Genomic DNA, 12620 nt, shown 5'->3' on the forward strand with positions numbered 1-12620 from the left:
AAGAAAAACTGACACCTTGCCTTTAAGGCATTAGAGTAGGGGTACCGTGCCTTTAAGACTTGGAGACCCCCTGCTCCCATGATGCACCACAGGTGGCAGTTGGATCAGTTCTTTTTGGAGTTGCATAACATTTGAGTAGATCCATAGTAACCTCTCATAACTTTACGATAATGCTAGTCCGGGGAGGTGGGTGGGTCGTTTATGACTTTGATGAGTATAGCACTGAGCTCCTGAAGCAGAAGCCGGGAGCGAGATCCGTTTTTAATCTTGATTGTCACTTGTTAAAATTGTTGTTTTTAATAACTCACCCTCTTCGCTCCTGAGTTGCTTCGCGCACCGGATCTAGCGCTGACGCGGCACCTCAATCCAAACACTCCTTGCCGCCATTCCGGCAAGTCCGGAGGCCACGCCCCTTCTCGGAGGCCCCCCCCCCACCGAGCACTACATATAGACGCTGATTGCAAGCGCCTCACTATCATGGCACTGAGCTCCTGAGGCGGAAGCCGGGAGCGAGATCCATTTTTAATCTTGATTGTCACTTTTTAAAATTGTTGTTTTTAATAACTCACCCTCTTCGCTCCTGAGTTGCTTCGCGCAGCGGATCTAGCGCTGACGCGGCACCTCAATCCAAACACTCCTTGCCGCCATTCTGGCAAGCCCGGAGGCCACGCCCCTTCTCGGAGGCCCCCCCCCCCGCCGAGCACTACATATAGACGCTGATTGCAAGCGCCTCACTATCATAGCACTGAGCTCCTGAGGCGGAAGCCGGGAGCGAGATCCGTTTTTAATCTTGATTGTCACTTGTTAAAATTGTTGTTTTTCATAACTCACCCTCTTCGCTCCTGAGTTGCTTCGCGCAGCGGATCTAGCGCCGACGCGGCACCTCAATCCAAACACTCCATGCCGCCATTCCGGCAAGCCCGGAGGCCACGCCCCTTCTCGGAGGCCACCCTCCCCCCCCCCCGGGTCGCCGCCCTACCTACCCATAAATCATGTGCGTCTTCCGGACGCGCAGCGGGCGCGCCAAAGGTAAGCCCGTCTGCGCCCGTCCGCGGCCGACCGTGCCTAGGGGCTCTCCACCATGCCCAGTTGATACAATACTCTTCTATGCAGCTCTACAACCTCCAAGGCCCGTGGCCTCTGGATGATACTGTGTCCGTGCGCATCGGTAGGCTGGGACTGACAGCTCCGCGCCTTCCCCCCCCTTTACCCTCCCTATCCCCCTCCTTGGCCCTTCTTCCGACCTCCCTGCCCCTCCTGCGCCCACTACTCTGTCTACTACCTCAATACCAGGTCAGCAGTTAAGCACTGCCACGAACTCTTCATCTTATTGGACTTGCACAAACCGGATCTCATATTTCTTACAGACACTTGGTTCTGTGACAATTCTCTTCCTTCTCTGCTAGCTGCACTTCCTGCCCCATATTACGCCCTGCGCGCCGATCGACCCCCCGGAAAATCAGGCGATGGCGTCGCCCTAATCGCCCGCAGAGAAATCTCCTTTCAACCTTTAGCCTTCCCCTCCATTGGCTCATCGAACTTTTTAGTTGTCCGCTCATCTTCCTTTAGTATCCCGCTTACCTGCCTACTCATGTACCGCCCCCCCAACCCTCTCAACTCTTTCTATCTGGCTTCCAAGATTTGGTGGCCACCTTAGCGGTTAACAACTTCTCCATCTTGGTTTTAGGAGACTAACTTTTGGCCCTTAGACCCCGCTGAATGCCCGACCTCCAAAGAATTCTCGGATACCCTTCGCTCCCTCAACTTTGACTCTCACGTTCACCCCCCCACTCACATCCATGGCCACATCCATGACCAGATGTGGTCCCTCAATTGCCCAGTAGACTTCCTGTACATCTCCCCCTGTACCTGGTCCGATCACTTTTTGATGTCCTTTTCTCTACACCTTAGCTCAGTCCCCAAGCCCTCCCTTCCCAAAAACACCTGGGCGCGCTCCTGGAATAAGGTGGATGTGGCCTCTCTGTCCGCCACACTCTCCGCATCCAGTCCGGACCTCCATGGTCTGTCGTCCTCCGCACAAGCAGACTCCATCAACTCCTGGCTCCAATCAGGCTGCGACTCTGTCGCTCCCCTCAGGCGGGTCTCTTCCAGGCATGCGAACGACGCAAACCGTTGGTTCAATGAGGAATTGAAGGTCTTAAAACTCACTGTGCGTCGTGCTGAGCGGACCTGGAGGCGAGATTATTGTCCCAGTCTTAAAAATCAGTACATTACCCTCCTGTCTCTGTACAAAAAACTATATTGGCGACCAAAAATGCTTATTTATCTTCAAAAATCCTGGCCGCCGAAAATCAGCCTAGAGAAATTTTCTCTATTGTGCACGATCTCGCCTACTCTGATAGAGCTACCCTCAAACCCTCCCCTTCCCAGGATTTATGTAATTTCCTCAATATTTTCTTTCTGGACAAAATCTCCAACATCAAGGCAAACATTCCTCCTCCCCCCCCCCTTTTGTCGACCCCCAGTGTCCGTCAGTTGGGGCACGCCTTGACTCCTTCCCCCTTCTGACAGAAGAGTCCTTTCTTACCCTTCTGCCTATGGTCAAATCAGGCTCCCCGTTGGACCCCTGTCCTGCCCTCATTCTTAAGCACATCTATTCGGTGTGTGTGCAGCCCCCCCTCAATTTTCTCAATAGTTCACAGTCCGAGGGCATTGTTATTCCATCTCTCAAATCGGCCATCATCGTTCCTATCCTAAAAAAAACCTGGCGCTGACCCCTCCGCTCCTGCTAACTACCGCCCCATCTCTTTATTGCCTTTTTTCGGGGAAGGTATTGGAGCGCCACGTGACCAGAGCACTCAGTACCTTTGTAGAGGAGAACAGGGTGTTAGCCCCCGTCAAGCTGGTTTCCGCCCCGCACACTCCACGGAGTCTGTGGTGCTATCGGTCCTCGACAACCTCAGAGAGGGTGTCGACACTAACCACCCCCAGGCCCTGATCCTCCTCGACCTCTCCGCCGCCTTCGACACGGTTGACCACTCCATCTTACTTTCAAGTGTCAGGGCGGCGGGGATTGGAGGCTCGGCCTTGGTTTGGCTGTCCTCCTTCCTGAGGGACCGCACCCAGGCAGTGCGCCTGGGCGACTTTTCGGCGGACTTCCGCAAAGTACATTGCAGGGTCCCCCAGGGCTCCTCCCTTCCCCTCTTTTATTCAACCTGTACATTGCCCCTCTTATTTTTGCCCTCCAACAAATGGAGGTTTTCGTCTATAACTATGCAGATGACCTTCAGCTTATTTTTACCCTATCCCCATCCCCTGAGTCCATAATCAACTTCCAGTCTGTCATGACCTTCATTCGTGACTGGATGAATTACAACCACCTGAAGTTAAATCCAGACAAAACTGAGCTGGTTTTGACAGGTGGTTGCTCCAGTCCCTGGTCCTCTCTCTTCTGGCCCCCCTCCCTAGGTCCTCCCCCCTCTCCATCTTCCTCTGTAAAAACTCTTGGTATTAAACTAAATGACCAACTTACTTTGCACTCCCAAGTCAGCCAAGTGGTGTCCTCTTCTTTCCTCTCACTCCGTACCATCCGTAAAGTCTCTCGTTTTTTTTCACTCTCTGCCCTAAAGCTCATAGTCCTGGCGATGGTAATTTCCCGCCTAGACTATGGCAACGCTCTATACTGTGGCTTGCCCGCTTATAGTATGGGACAATTACAGCTGGTCCAAAACCAGGCTGCTCGCCTGGTTTACAACTTGGCCAAATCCCATCACGTCACTCCTCTCCTCAAGTCCTTGCACTGGCTCCCTATCCGAGAACGAGCTCAGTTCAAGATGGGCTGCATCACTTTTCAGGCCCGGGCCGGCTCAGCTCCTGCCTTTATCTCCTCGGAAATTACAACCTATGCCCCTGCTAGGGAACTACGTTCATCTTCCCAACAACTGTTGACAGTTCCCCGCTTCAAGCGTAAAAAGTGGGGAGGCACGAAATTCTCCACACTTACCCCTGCCTTCTGGAACTCTCTCCCCATCCACCTTAGATATTCCACCCAATATTCACACTTCTGTAGAGCGCTAAAAACGCTTCTTTTCTCCCAAGCCTTCCTATCATAACGTTCCTATTCTTTGCTCCTTCTCGATCTTCTTGTCCTTTTGGGCTCAGTACTCTATAGCGCCATGGAACCGCTAGGTGAACGCGCGCTCTATAAATATTTTAAACTCAAACCCCTGGATGAGAACTAGTATTACAGGTAAGTAACTAATCCTTCTCATCCAGGGGATACTCATCAATAGTCATAATCTATGAATAGATTAGCAAGTCCATACCCGAAGTCTCGCGGACGAGCAAATAAGTATACAGCAACATGAATCAACATCCCATTTAAAATGCAGTTATGCAAATAAAATCCTCAAAGAGGCCTGTCCCACTTGGGCATCGCCTGTGCATCTGAATCTAGGCAATAATGGCGGGTAAAGGTATGTACTGAACGCCATGTAGCCGCTTTACAAATCTCAGAGATTGGAATATTACAAAGGAGAGCCGTAGTGGAAGCTTTCCCTCTAGTAGAGGGTGCATGAGGTCTACCCTGTAAAGTCTTATTAGCTAATTGGTAAGACAGAGCTATATAGGAGATCATCCATCGAGAAATCGATCTTTTTGAGGCTGACAGACCGGTATTATTTGACCCATAATTCACAAAGAGCCTGTCAGACTTCCTAAGTGGAAGGATTTTTGCCAGGTAAAATTTTAGAACCCTCCGGAGATCTAGAGAGTGTAAAGACCTCTCCGGGGGGAGTGGTAGGTTGAGGAAAAAAAGTAGGCAGGGTGATAGACTGATTAATATGAAAGTCTGAGACTACCTTGGGTAGGAAGCCTGGATGTGTCCTCAGTACCACCCTATTGGCATGAAACACTGTGTAAGGTTCCCTACAACACAGGGCCTGGATTTCGCTAACCCTACGGGCAGAGGTGATAGCCACCAAAAAGGCAGCTTCCCAGGTCACATGCCGCAAAGAAGCCTTATGGATAGGCTCGACAGGAGCACCCATCAATTTAGTGAGTACGATGTTAAGCTCCCAGGGAGGGGAGGGGGAACTCACTGGGGGAAAAACTTTCTTAAGCCCCTCCAAGAAATCTTTTACCACAGACATAAGGAAGAATGAGGTCTGAGAAGGCGACTTCCAATAGGCTGTGATTGCCTCTAAGTGAACCCTGATGGAGGGGTACTTCAAGTCTGAACTTGCCAAATGTAATATGTAGGGTGGAATCACCTGCTCCTGACCATGGATAGGATCAAGAGAATTGTCAAGGCACCAAATGAAAAATCTCTTCCACTTGAAAGCATAAGACTTTCTAGTGGAGGGTCTCTTGGCCTCCTTAAGAATGTTCATGCAGTCTGCCGAAAGGTCTCGGTGACCATATTGGATGACCTCAGGAGCCATGCCGTCAATCGAAGGGAAGGAAGGTTGGGGTGAAACACCCTCCCCACGTCCCTGGTCAGCAAGTCTGGACGGCAAGGCAGTCTCCGGCGCTATCAGGATCATCCTGGAGTTGGTCCTGTAGAACCTCTGAATCACCGCCGGGATCAGAGGCAGGGGAGGAAAGGCGTACAGCAAAGTCTGCGACCAGCTGAAACAAAGTGCGTTCACCTGCGATCCCTGTTGTGGGAACCTGGACGCGAAGACGGGGCATTTTGTGTTTGCCGCGTCTCCGAACAGGTCTATATCTGGTACGCCCCATTGTTGAAAAACCTCCTGTACGACCTCTTCGTTGAGCACCCAGTCGTGCGCTTCTACGAAGTCTCTGCCTAGGCCGTCCGCCTGAACATTCAGGATACCTGGTAGGTGAGCTGCCACGATGGATAGACCTCTTGCCAGGAGCCAGTGCCAAATGGCTTGAGCTTCCAGAAACAGAACTCGTGACCTGCTACCTCCCTGCTTGTTCACATAGAACATGGTTGTCGTGTTGTCCGTCTGAACTTGAATGTAGTTGGTGCGCAGAGAAGGGTGGAGGGATTTGAGAGCCAGACAGACGGCTCGGAGCCCCAAGAAGTTGATGTGGTAGCTTCTCTCTACTTCCGACCAGAGACCTTGTACTTGAAGCTGGTCCATATGAGCAGCCCAGCCGTGCATTGAGGCATCCGTGACCACTGTCTGTGATGGAGGAGGCCGATGAAATGGGACGCCCTGCAGAAGGTGGGAACGTTTCATCCACCATCTGATGGAGTCTCTGGCACCTTGATGGAGAGAAATCCGGTCTTCCCAGTGGCCGGATCTCTGAGACCATTGATCCTCGAGAGCCTGCTGAAGAGGCCTCATGTGAAGGCGAGCATTGGGCACGATGTAGATGCACGAGGCCATCGACCCCAGGAGAGACGACACTTGCCTGGTTGTGGGACTGTGAGTGTCTAGCAGGAGACGAAACTTCAAGAGCATGGATGACAACCTCTCCTCCGAAGGACACACGTTTGCCTGCATGGAGTCCAGGGAAGTGCCTAGGTAGTTAATTCGTTGGGAAGGATTGAGCACAGACTTCTTAAAAATTGACCTGCAACCCCAATGACTTCATCAGGTTGAGACAGAACGATAGATGAGTCTGAAGCAGAGCAGGCGTGGAGCTTTTTAGAAGCCAGTCGTCAAGGTAGGGATAGACGAAGATCTTCCGCCTGCGAAGAAAAGTAGCCACCATCACCATGCACTTGGGGAATGTCCGTGGGGCGCATTTGAGGCCGAACGGAAGCACTCGATACTGGTAGTGATGACGTTCGATCTGAAATCGGAGAAACTTTCGATATTACTGAGACAGGTATATGAAAGTAAGCGTCCTGCATGTCGATGGCACACATCCAGTCTCCCTGATGAAGATGCGGGAAGATCTGGTGCAGAGCTAGCATTCCGAATTTTTCTTTCTTTATAAACTTGTTCAGCAGACGTAGGTTGAGGATAGGTCTGTACTCTTTGGCTACTCCTCGTTTTTGGACAAGAAAGTAGCGGGAGTATACTCCTTGATTTCTTCGCATGGAAGGGACTTCCTCTATGGTCTATTTTCTGAGAAGGGCAGAAATTTCGTCCTTCAGCAGTTGACTGTGGAATCGGGGAAGGTGCTTGAGTTGAAGAAATACCTGCAGAGGGGGGGGGGGGGACTTGAACCTCAGTAAGTAACCATGCTGCACAATACTCAGCACCCATCCGTCCCTGGTTATGGATCTCCACTCTTCCAGGTGACGAGCTGCACTCCCTCCCACCGGAGTGGCGAACAGTTGAGGAGGAAGAAAAAACTCAGGGCTTGGGAGGCTGCTTGGAGGTGGACTGCTGTTTGTTGTTATTACCTCTGCCTCTGCCAGGGCGTCTCTGCTGGAACTGAGATCTTTTCTGTGTTCGGGATGACCACTGAGGGGTTTGAACCATCTGCTGGTATGATCTTTTGTCACCCTGACGGAAGCGCTTCTTAAACTCTTTACGTTTTTCCAAACCCACAGTTTTAACCGTGTCCATTTCCGCTTTCATCTTAGTCATCACATCGTCAGCGTGAGACCCAAACAGGGATGTACCATTAAAACGAAGGTTCAGCATCTTCTTTTGAGCATCCGGCTTGAGGCCTGTAAGACGGAGCCAAGCCGAGCGTCGTGAGCAGATTCCATGGAAGTAGCCATGAGCCGTGAGGTCGGAAGCATCCGCCGCGGAACTGATGACCTGGTTGGCTACGAGCGCTCCCTCCTGCAGGATCTCGGCGAAATCCTGCTGGTCTTCCTTGGGAAGCTTCTCAGTGAAACGAGTGAGGGAGTCCCAGAGCGATCTGTCGAACCTCCAGAGCAAGGCAGAGGCACTGGCAACCTTCATATACGAGGCCGAAGTGTTGCATATTTTTCTCCCGTACAAATCCATCTGCTTACTATCCTTTTTCGGGGGCACCGAGGATGGGTGGAAGCAGAGTGGGATTTCATGGCAGCCACCACGATGACTGAATCAGCAGGAGGATCCATCCTGAGGAACAAGGGGCCCTCTACAGGAGCCTTATACTGCTTGGCGATTCTGGATGGTACAGAACCCACCGTCTGAGGAGTAAGGAAGGTAGACATCGCCGGTTCTATGTATCTGGGAACCAGAGGCAGCAGAGGTCTGGGGGCTGTCCGGTGATGCAGGGTATCAAAGATCACGGATGTGGGAGCCACCGGGGTATGCAGAGAGATGTTAAGTTTCTTTGCGCCCCTACCCAGAACGTCCATAAAGGTAGTGATATCGTCTATGGGTGAGACTCGTGAAGGTGGTGTGGAGGAGTAGGTCGGAGACTAGTCCCGGACCGTTGATCTCGTAGAAGAGGACCATGTCGGAGATCTTGTGAGCCTTCTTTTATGGGGCCTGTCGTGATGACGGCTGTGCCGACCTCTGGATGTAGACAGATGTCTAAAAGGAGATCTTGGCTTGGAAGGTATTCTTGACCTGGCAGGAGATCTTGACCTGGCAGGAGATCTTGACCTGGCTGGAGATCGTGGCCTCCGAGGAGGAGACTTTAATGGTCTGACTGGAGTGCTTGTCCTTGGACCGGATGGGGAGTATGTACGGGAGTAATCTGAGCCCGGACTACTTTGACCGCCCAATACAGCACCCTGAGGATGGGCGAAATGACACACTGCGTGATTTGTCCGCAGATCTGGGGGAGACTTCTTGAGAGATCTCCACAATATTCAGCCCAGGAGATGATGATCGATACCCTGATGACCCTCTGGACCCAGGATCTGATCGCCCCAGTGACTCCACAATAACCGTGACTTCTTCTCTCGACGTCGAGTGCTTCGACGTCGATGTCGTCTGAGTGACCATTGGAGTCGAGCGAGGTCTTGATGATCTCTACGTCAATCGTCCACGCCGTGGTGACCTCGACTGCGATCTTCGAGTTGGTAACCTGGACGGCGATCTACCTAGACGTCGTGCCGACGGCGACCCTTCATGCCATAGTGTCCACGACGACCTTCCATGATGTCGTGTCGATGGCGACCCTTCCTGGCGTCGCCTCGACGCCAGACCTCCTTGACGTCGACTGGTGGGATCTGGACGACCCTCTCGACAGCGGCGATGAGGTAGCCGTCATTACTCTCGACGCTGACCCCTTCGAGGGTGGTGGAGAGTGTCTCGACGTCGACGGACGCCTCGACGTCGACTTGCCAGCAGCCAGAGACTTCAAGCCCGAAGTGTGGTGCCTCGACGCCAACTTACATGGGTGCGGCGGAGACTCTCGACGTCACAATGGTGTTCCTGAAGAGTGTCTGGGCCTCTTCGACGGCGACTTCGACGGTAAACTCTTGACCTTCCTTCCTCTTCCTGGAGGCAGGAGAAGCGGAACGTTGCCGTTTTTGGCCATGCTTGCTGGAAAACGACGTCCTGGGGCCTCCATGGCCACCCACCTGATGACTTTTGTCCTTCTCCAGTATGGCATGGAGTCTGATCCGTTCTCTGTCGCGAAGGGTCTGCCTAGAGAACTTCTGACAGTGGTGGCATTGGTCAGGGTTGTGTGCAGATGGAAGGCACACAATACACACCGAGTGTGGGTCTTGTCACAGGAAGGACACTTCTGGAATAAAGCAGGCATTCTGACAGAAAATTTCAGTGGAATTTCCACAAAAAACAAAGCAGAAGCCTTAATAAACCAGAAAATGTAAAATGTTTAGAAAAAATTCACTTAACCAAACCGTTTCAGTCAAAAACTGAAGAGCTCAAGCTCCAGGATCCTCTCAGAAGGAGCCAGAAAAAAGAACTGACCCAACTGCCACCTGTGGTGCCTCATGGAAGCAGGGGGTCGCCTTCAGGTCTTAAAGGCACGGTACTCCTACTATAATGCCTTAAAGGCAAGGTGTCCGTTTTTCTTTATTTCTTTACACTCTACTGCAGCCTACTGGCAAATGCCTGCAATTACAGGTTTTTCTATGGAAATAAAGCATTGTTGTATGCAAATGTTTACTGCTCTCTTTCTTCCTTAAGGGTTGGGAGAGTACAGCTGTGTTTATGCAAATCCATGTAATTTTCAGCATCTTTGCCAGTTTGGAAATATTTTAGGCTGCATGTATATGTTTTCACATATGCATATATATATATATATATATATGTGTATGACAGAAAGTAACAGCAGAATAAACAAGAACTCTTGGCACTAACCTGGGTCTGTGCTCCATGTTTTTTTCTGGAAAGAGAATCGCAAGCTGTCAGCTCGTGGGAGTGGAGTGGTGAAGATATATATGTGTATATATGTATTTTCTATATGCTCCGGGATCCCGCACATGGGCGGGGATTATTCATAGATTATGACTATTGATTAGTATCCCCTGGATGAGAAATATTTACTCAACGTTACTTTTGACCTTAATATTTTGCCAACAGTACTAACATATAACGATATTTGATGATTAGGACCCACATCACCAAGACATTCCCTTAATGTTGTTTTGTGGGAGGGCACATGCCCCGCCTTCCAATGCCCCCATTTAACACAACCTTTCTCTACTATTTACAAGCAAAACCTTCAATCTTTCTTTATCTGAGGTGAGCTTGTCTACACAAACCAGTGGTCTAACTATGGGAAGACGTGCCCCAGACCTTTATAAAAGGGCAGCTACCAGCATCATCACATTGGTTTAAATCGGCAGCGATAGGAATCAGTCCAAAAGACATACCTGTAAAAAGGTAGTGCTCTGGGCCAAACCAAAAAGAGGAGGTACTCTGTCAGAGGGCAGGATGGGATAGTGGAAATGGAGTATTGAGAGTTTAAGAACAATATCCAGGGCGTAGGGTCCAACACCATAATTACTCGCATAGGCAAATCATCTTGAACTTGATTAGTTTCAGACAGGAATTCTCTCTCTAAACTTTAGAAGAGATGCCAGGCCACCATCCCTATTAGGTACCAAGTAATGACAATAGTTATTTTCCTTAAATATTTTTTATTAAAGATAAGACTTGCAATATTGACATTTATCACTTGGTGTGTTGGTACGATTATAGTTCCCATTACATATTCTCAATAACGTAATTACATCATAAATCCGGCAGATATTGGCTACTTTATAGCGCATAAAAAGTTTGTCATTAATCATCCCAAGTAACAATAGTAACATCCCCAGCTCTTCTCTGTGGTTAGCACCACATACATATATTTTCCTAGCATTGGAGGGACAAAATCTCCCCATTCAGAATCAAAGCCTAGGCAGGGAGCGAAAAAGCAGAAACCAGTGTGGAATTAGTCAATTGGGCATCCAGAAAATGAAGGGTGCATCCCTGAGAGATCATCTTTAGGGCCAATTTGTCTGAGGTAATTGTACCCTTATGCCTAATAATGCATTTGTCCTTGGATAGGAAACCTATTAGCAAATGGGGGAGGACTCACTCTGCTGGTGGACACTTCTGGTACCACACTTGGTCCTGTATATCCAATAGCTCTGGAAATATGGAACAGTTGTGAAAGTTGAATCTGTCTAGCTGTCGTATCATAGAAAATCCACAAACAAGAGATATTGCTCCTGGTACTGTTTAACAGTGAGGCCAGGGTCAAGGAGATAGCCAAGGCCAAGGTCTGTTGAACTGTCCCTCCAAGGAATGTGCCTTCTTACCAAAGAGCTGCTCGTTGTCAAGTAGCATGTACCTTGGTTTACTTGCATCAGCAAACTGGCCATAAATCATGCAATCAATCTGTTTACTCTGGCTCCTCAAGAATAATAATTCAAGGCAAACATTTTAACCATAAAAGACCCAATGAAAATAATAATGTAATATTAAGATAAAAGACTCTGAAATGTATCCGAGAATGTCTGCATATATTTTAATTGCATCGTTCACCGATCTGGTTACTGTAGAAGCTGTCACAAGGTGAATCTTCAGAATGTGCATGACACATCCTAACTATCCTTGATGACTTGGCTATCGGGATCTAGAAGTGGTCCTGTGAGGGACACGAGTGAACCAGAATAGTAAATCAGGTGAATTTTATGACGTCAATATGAGACTACCACATTCTTTCCCATGTCATCTTCTTTCAAAATGTGTCAGAGGGAAAGGCATTCCCTGTAGTCTTCACTGCTGGCACCTCTGCCACTAATTCAGTGACATTTAATAAAACAAGTACATTTTCTCTGCAGATGTACAAAGTAAAAAAATATGGCAATTCCTTAGATATCAGTATAAAATTATAATTAACATATGAAACAGTACAAAAGTCAGTTATCTTACCTTGTCGATACTGAGAACAGACGTTCGAAAGATCGACTTGATGGCTGATTTTCTGATATTCCTTTAAAGACTCTCTCAATGTTCTTTCCTTTTCCACTTTACTTGCAAGCTGCCTAGATCGCTGAAGTAACTCATTGGCCTAAAATTATCAACAAAATAAGAAACTGTTTATTTACAGAATAAACAATAGCCTAGTTTACAGTACAACAGACAGCTGTCCAACTTTACTGCCAGAACATATGAAATGCATGTTCTGCCCATGAAACATGTTGTAACCTGCAGAGTTCACACATATTACATATTGAAGGGGAATTTGGATTTGCTATTGCTTTACATGGTAATGTTGGGCTAGGAGTTTAAAAACTGCTCTTCTAGTCTGCCATGACGGACTGGGAGACTCGTTTTACCTGTGGCACACCCAGGGTGTCCCTCTAACGTACATGGTCT

The 12620-nt window shown here is 49.1% G+C and overlaps 1 protein-coding gene across 2 annotated transcripts in view; it reads right to left on the reverse strand.

Annotated features, from left to right (window-relative positions):
• NUP155 (nucleoporin 155) overlaps window positions 1-12620 on the reverse strand; it is an 898957-nt gene that overhangs the window by 474065 nt on the left and 412272 nt on the right. For both annotated transcript variants that reach the window (XM_078674974.1, XM_078674975.1), the window contains one exon: window positions 12174-12312. In XM_078674974.1, coding sequence (XP_078531100.1) covers window positions 12174-12312 — 139 coding nt within the window. The remainder of the gene's footprint in view (window positions 1-12173; window positions 12313-12620) is intronic.

This window comes from Lissotriton helveticus, chromosome 2_1, assembly GCF_964261635.1.
Source record: "Lissotriton helveticus chromosome 2_1, aLisHel1.1, whole genome shotgun sequence".
NCBI classification, from domain to species: domain Eukaryota; kingdom Metazoa; phylum Chordata; class Amphibia; order Caudata; family Salamandridae; genus Lissotriton; species Lissotriton helveticus.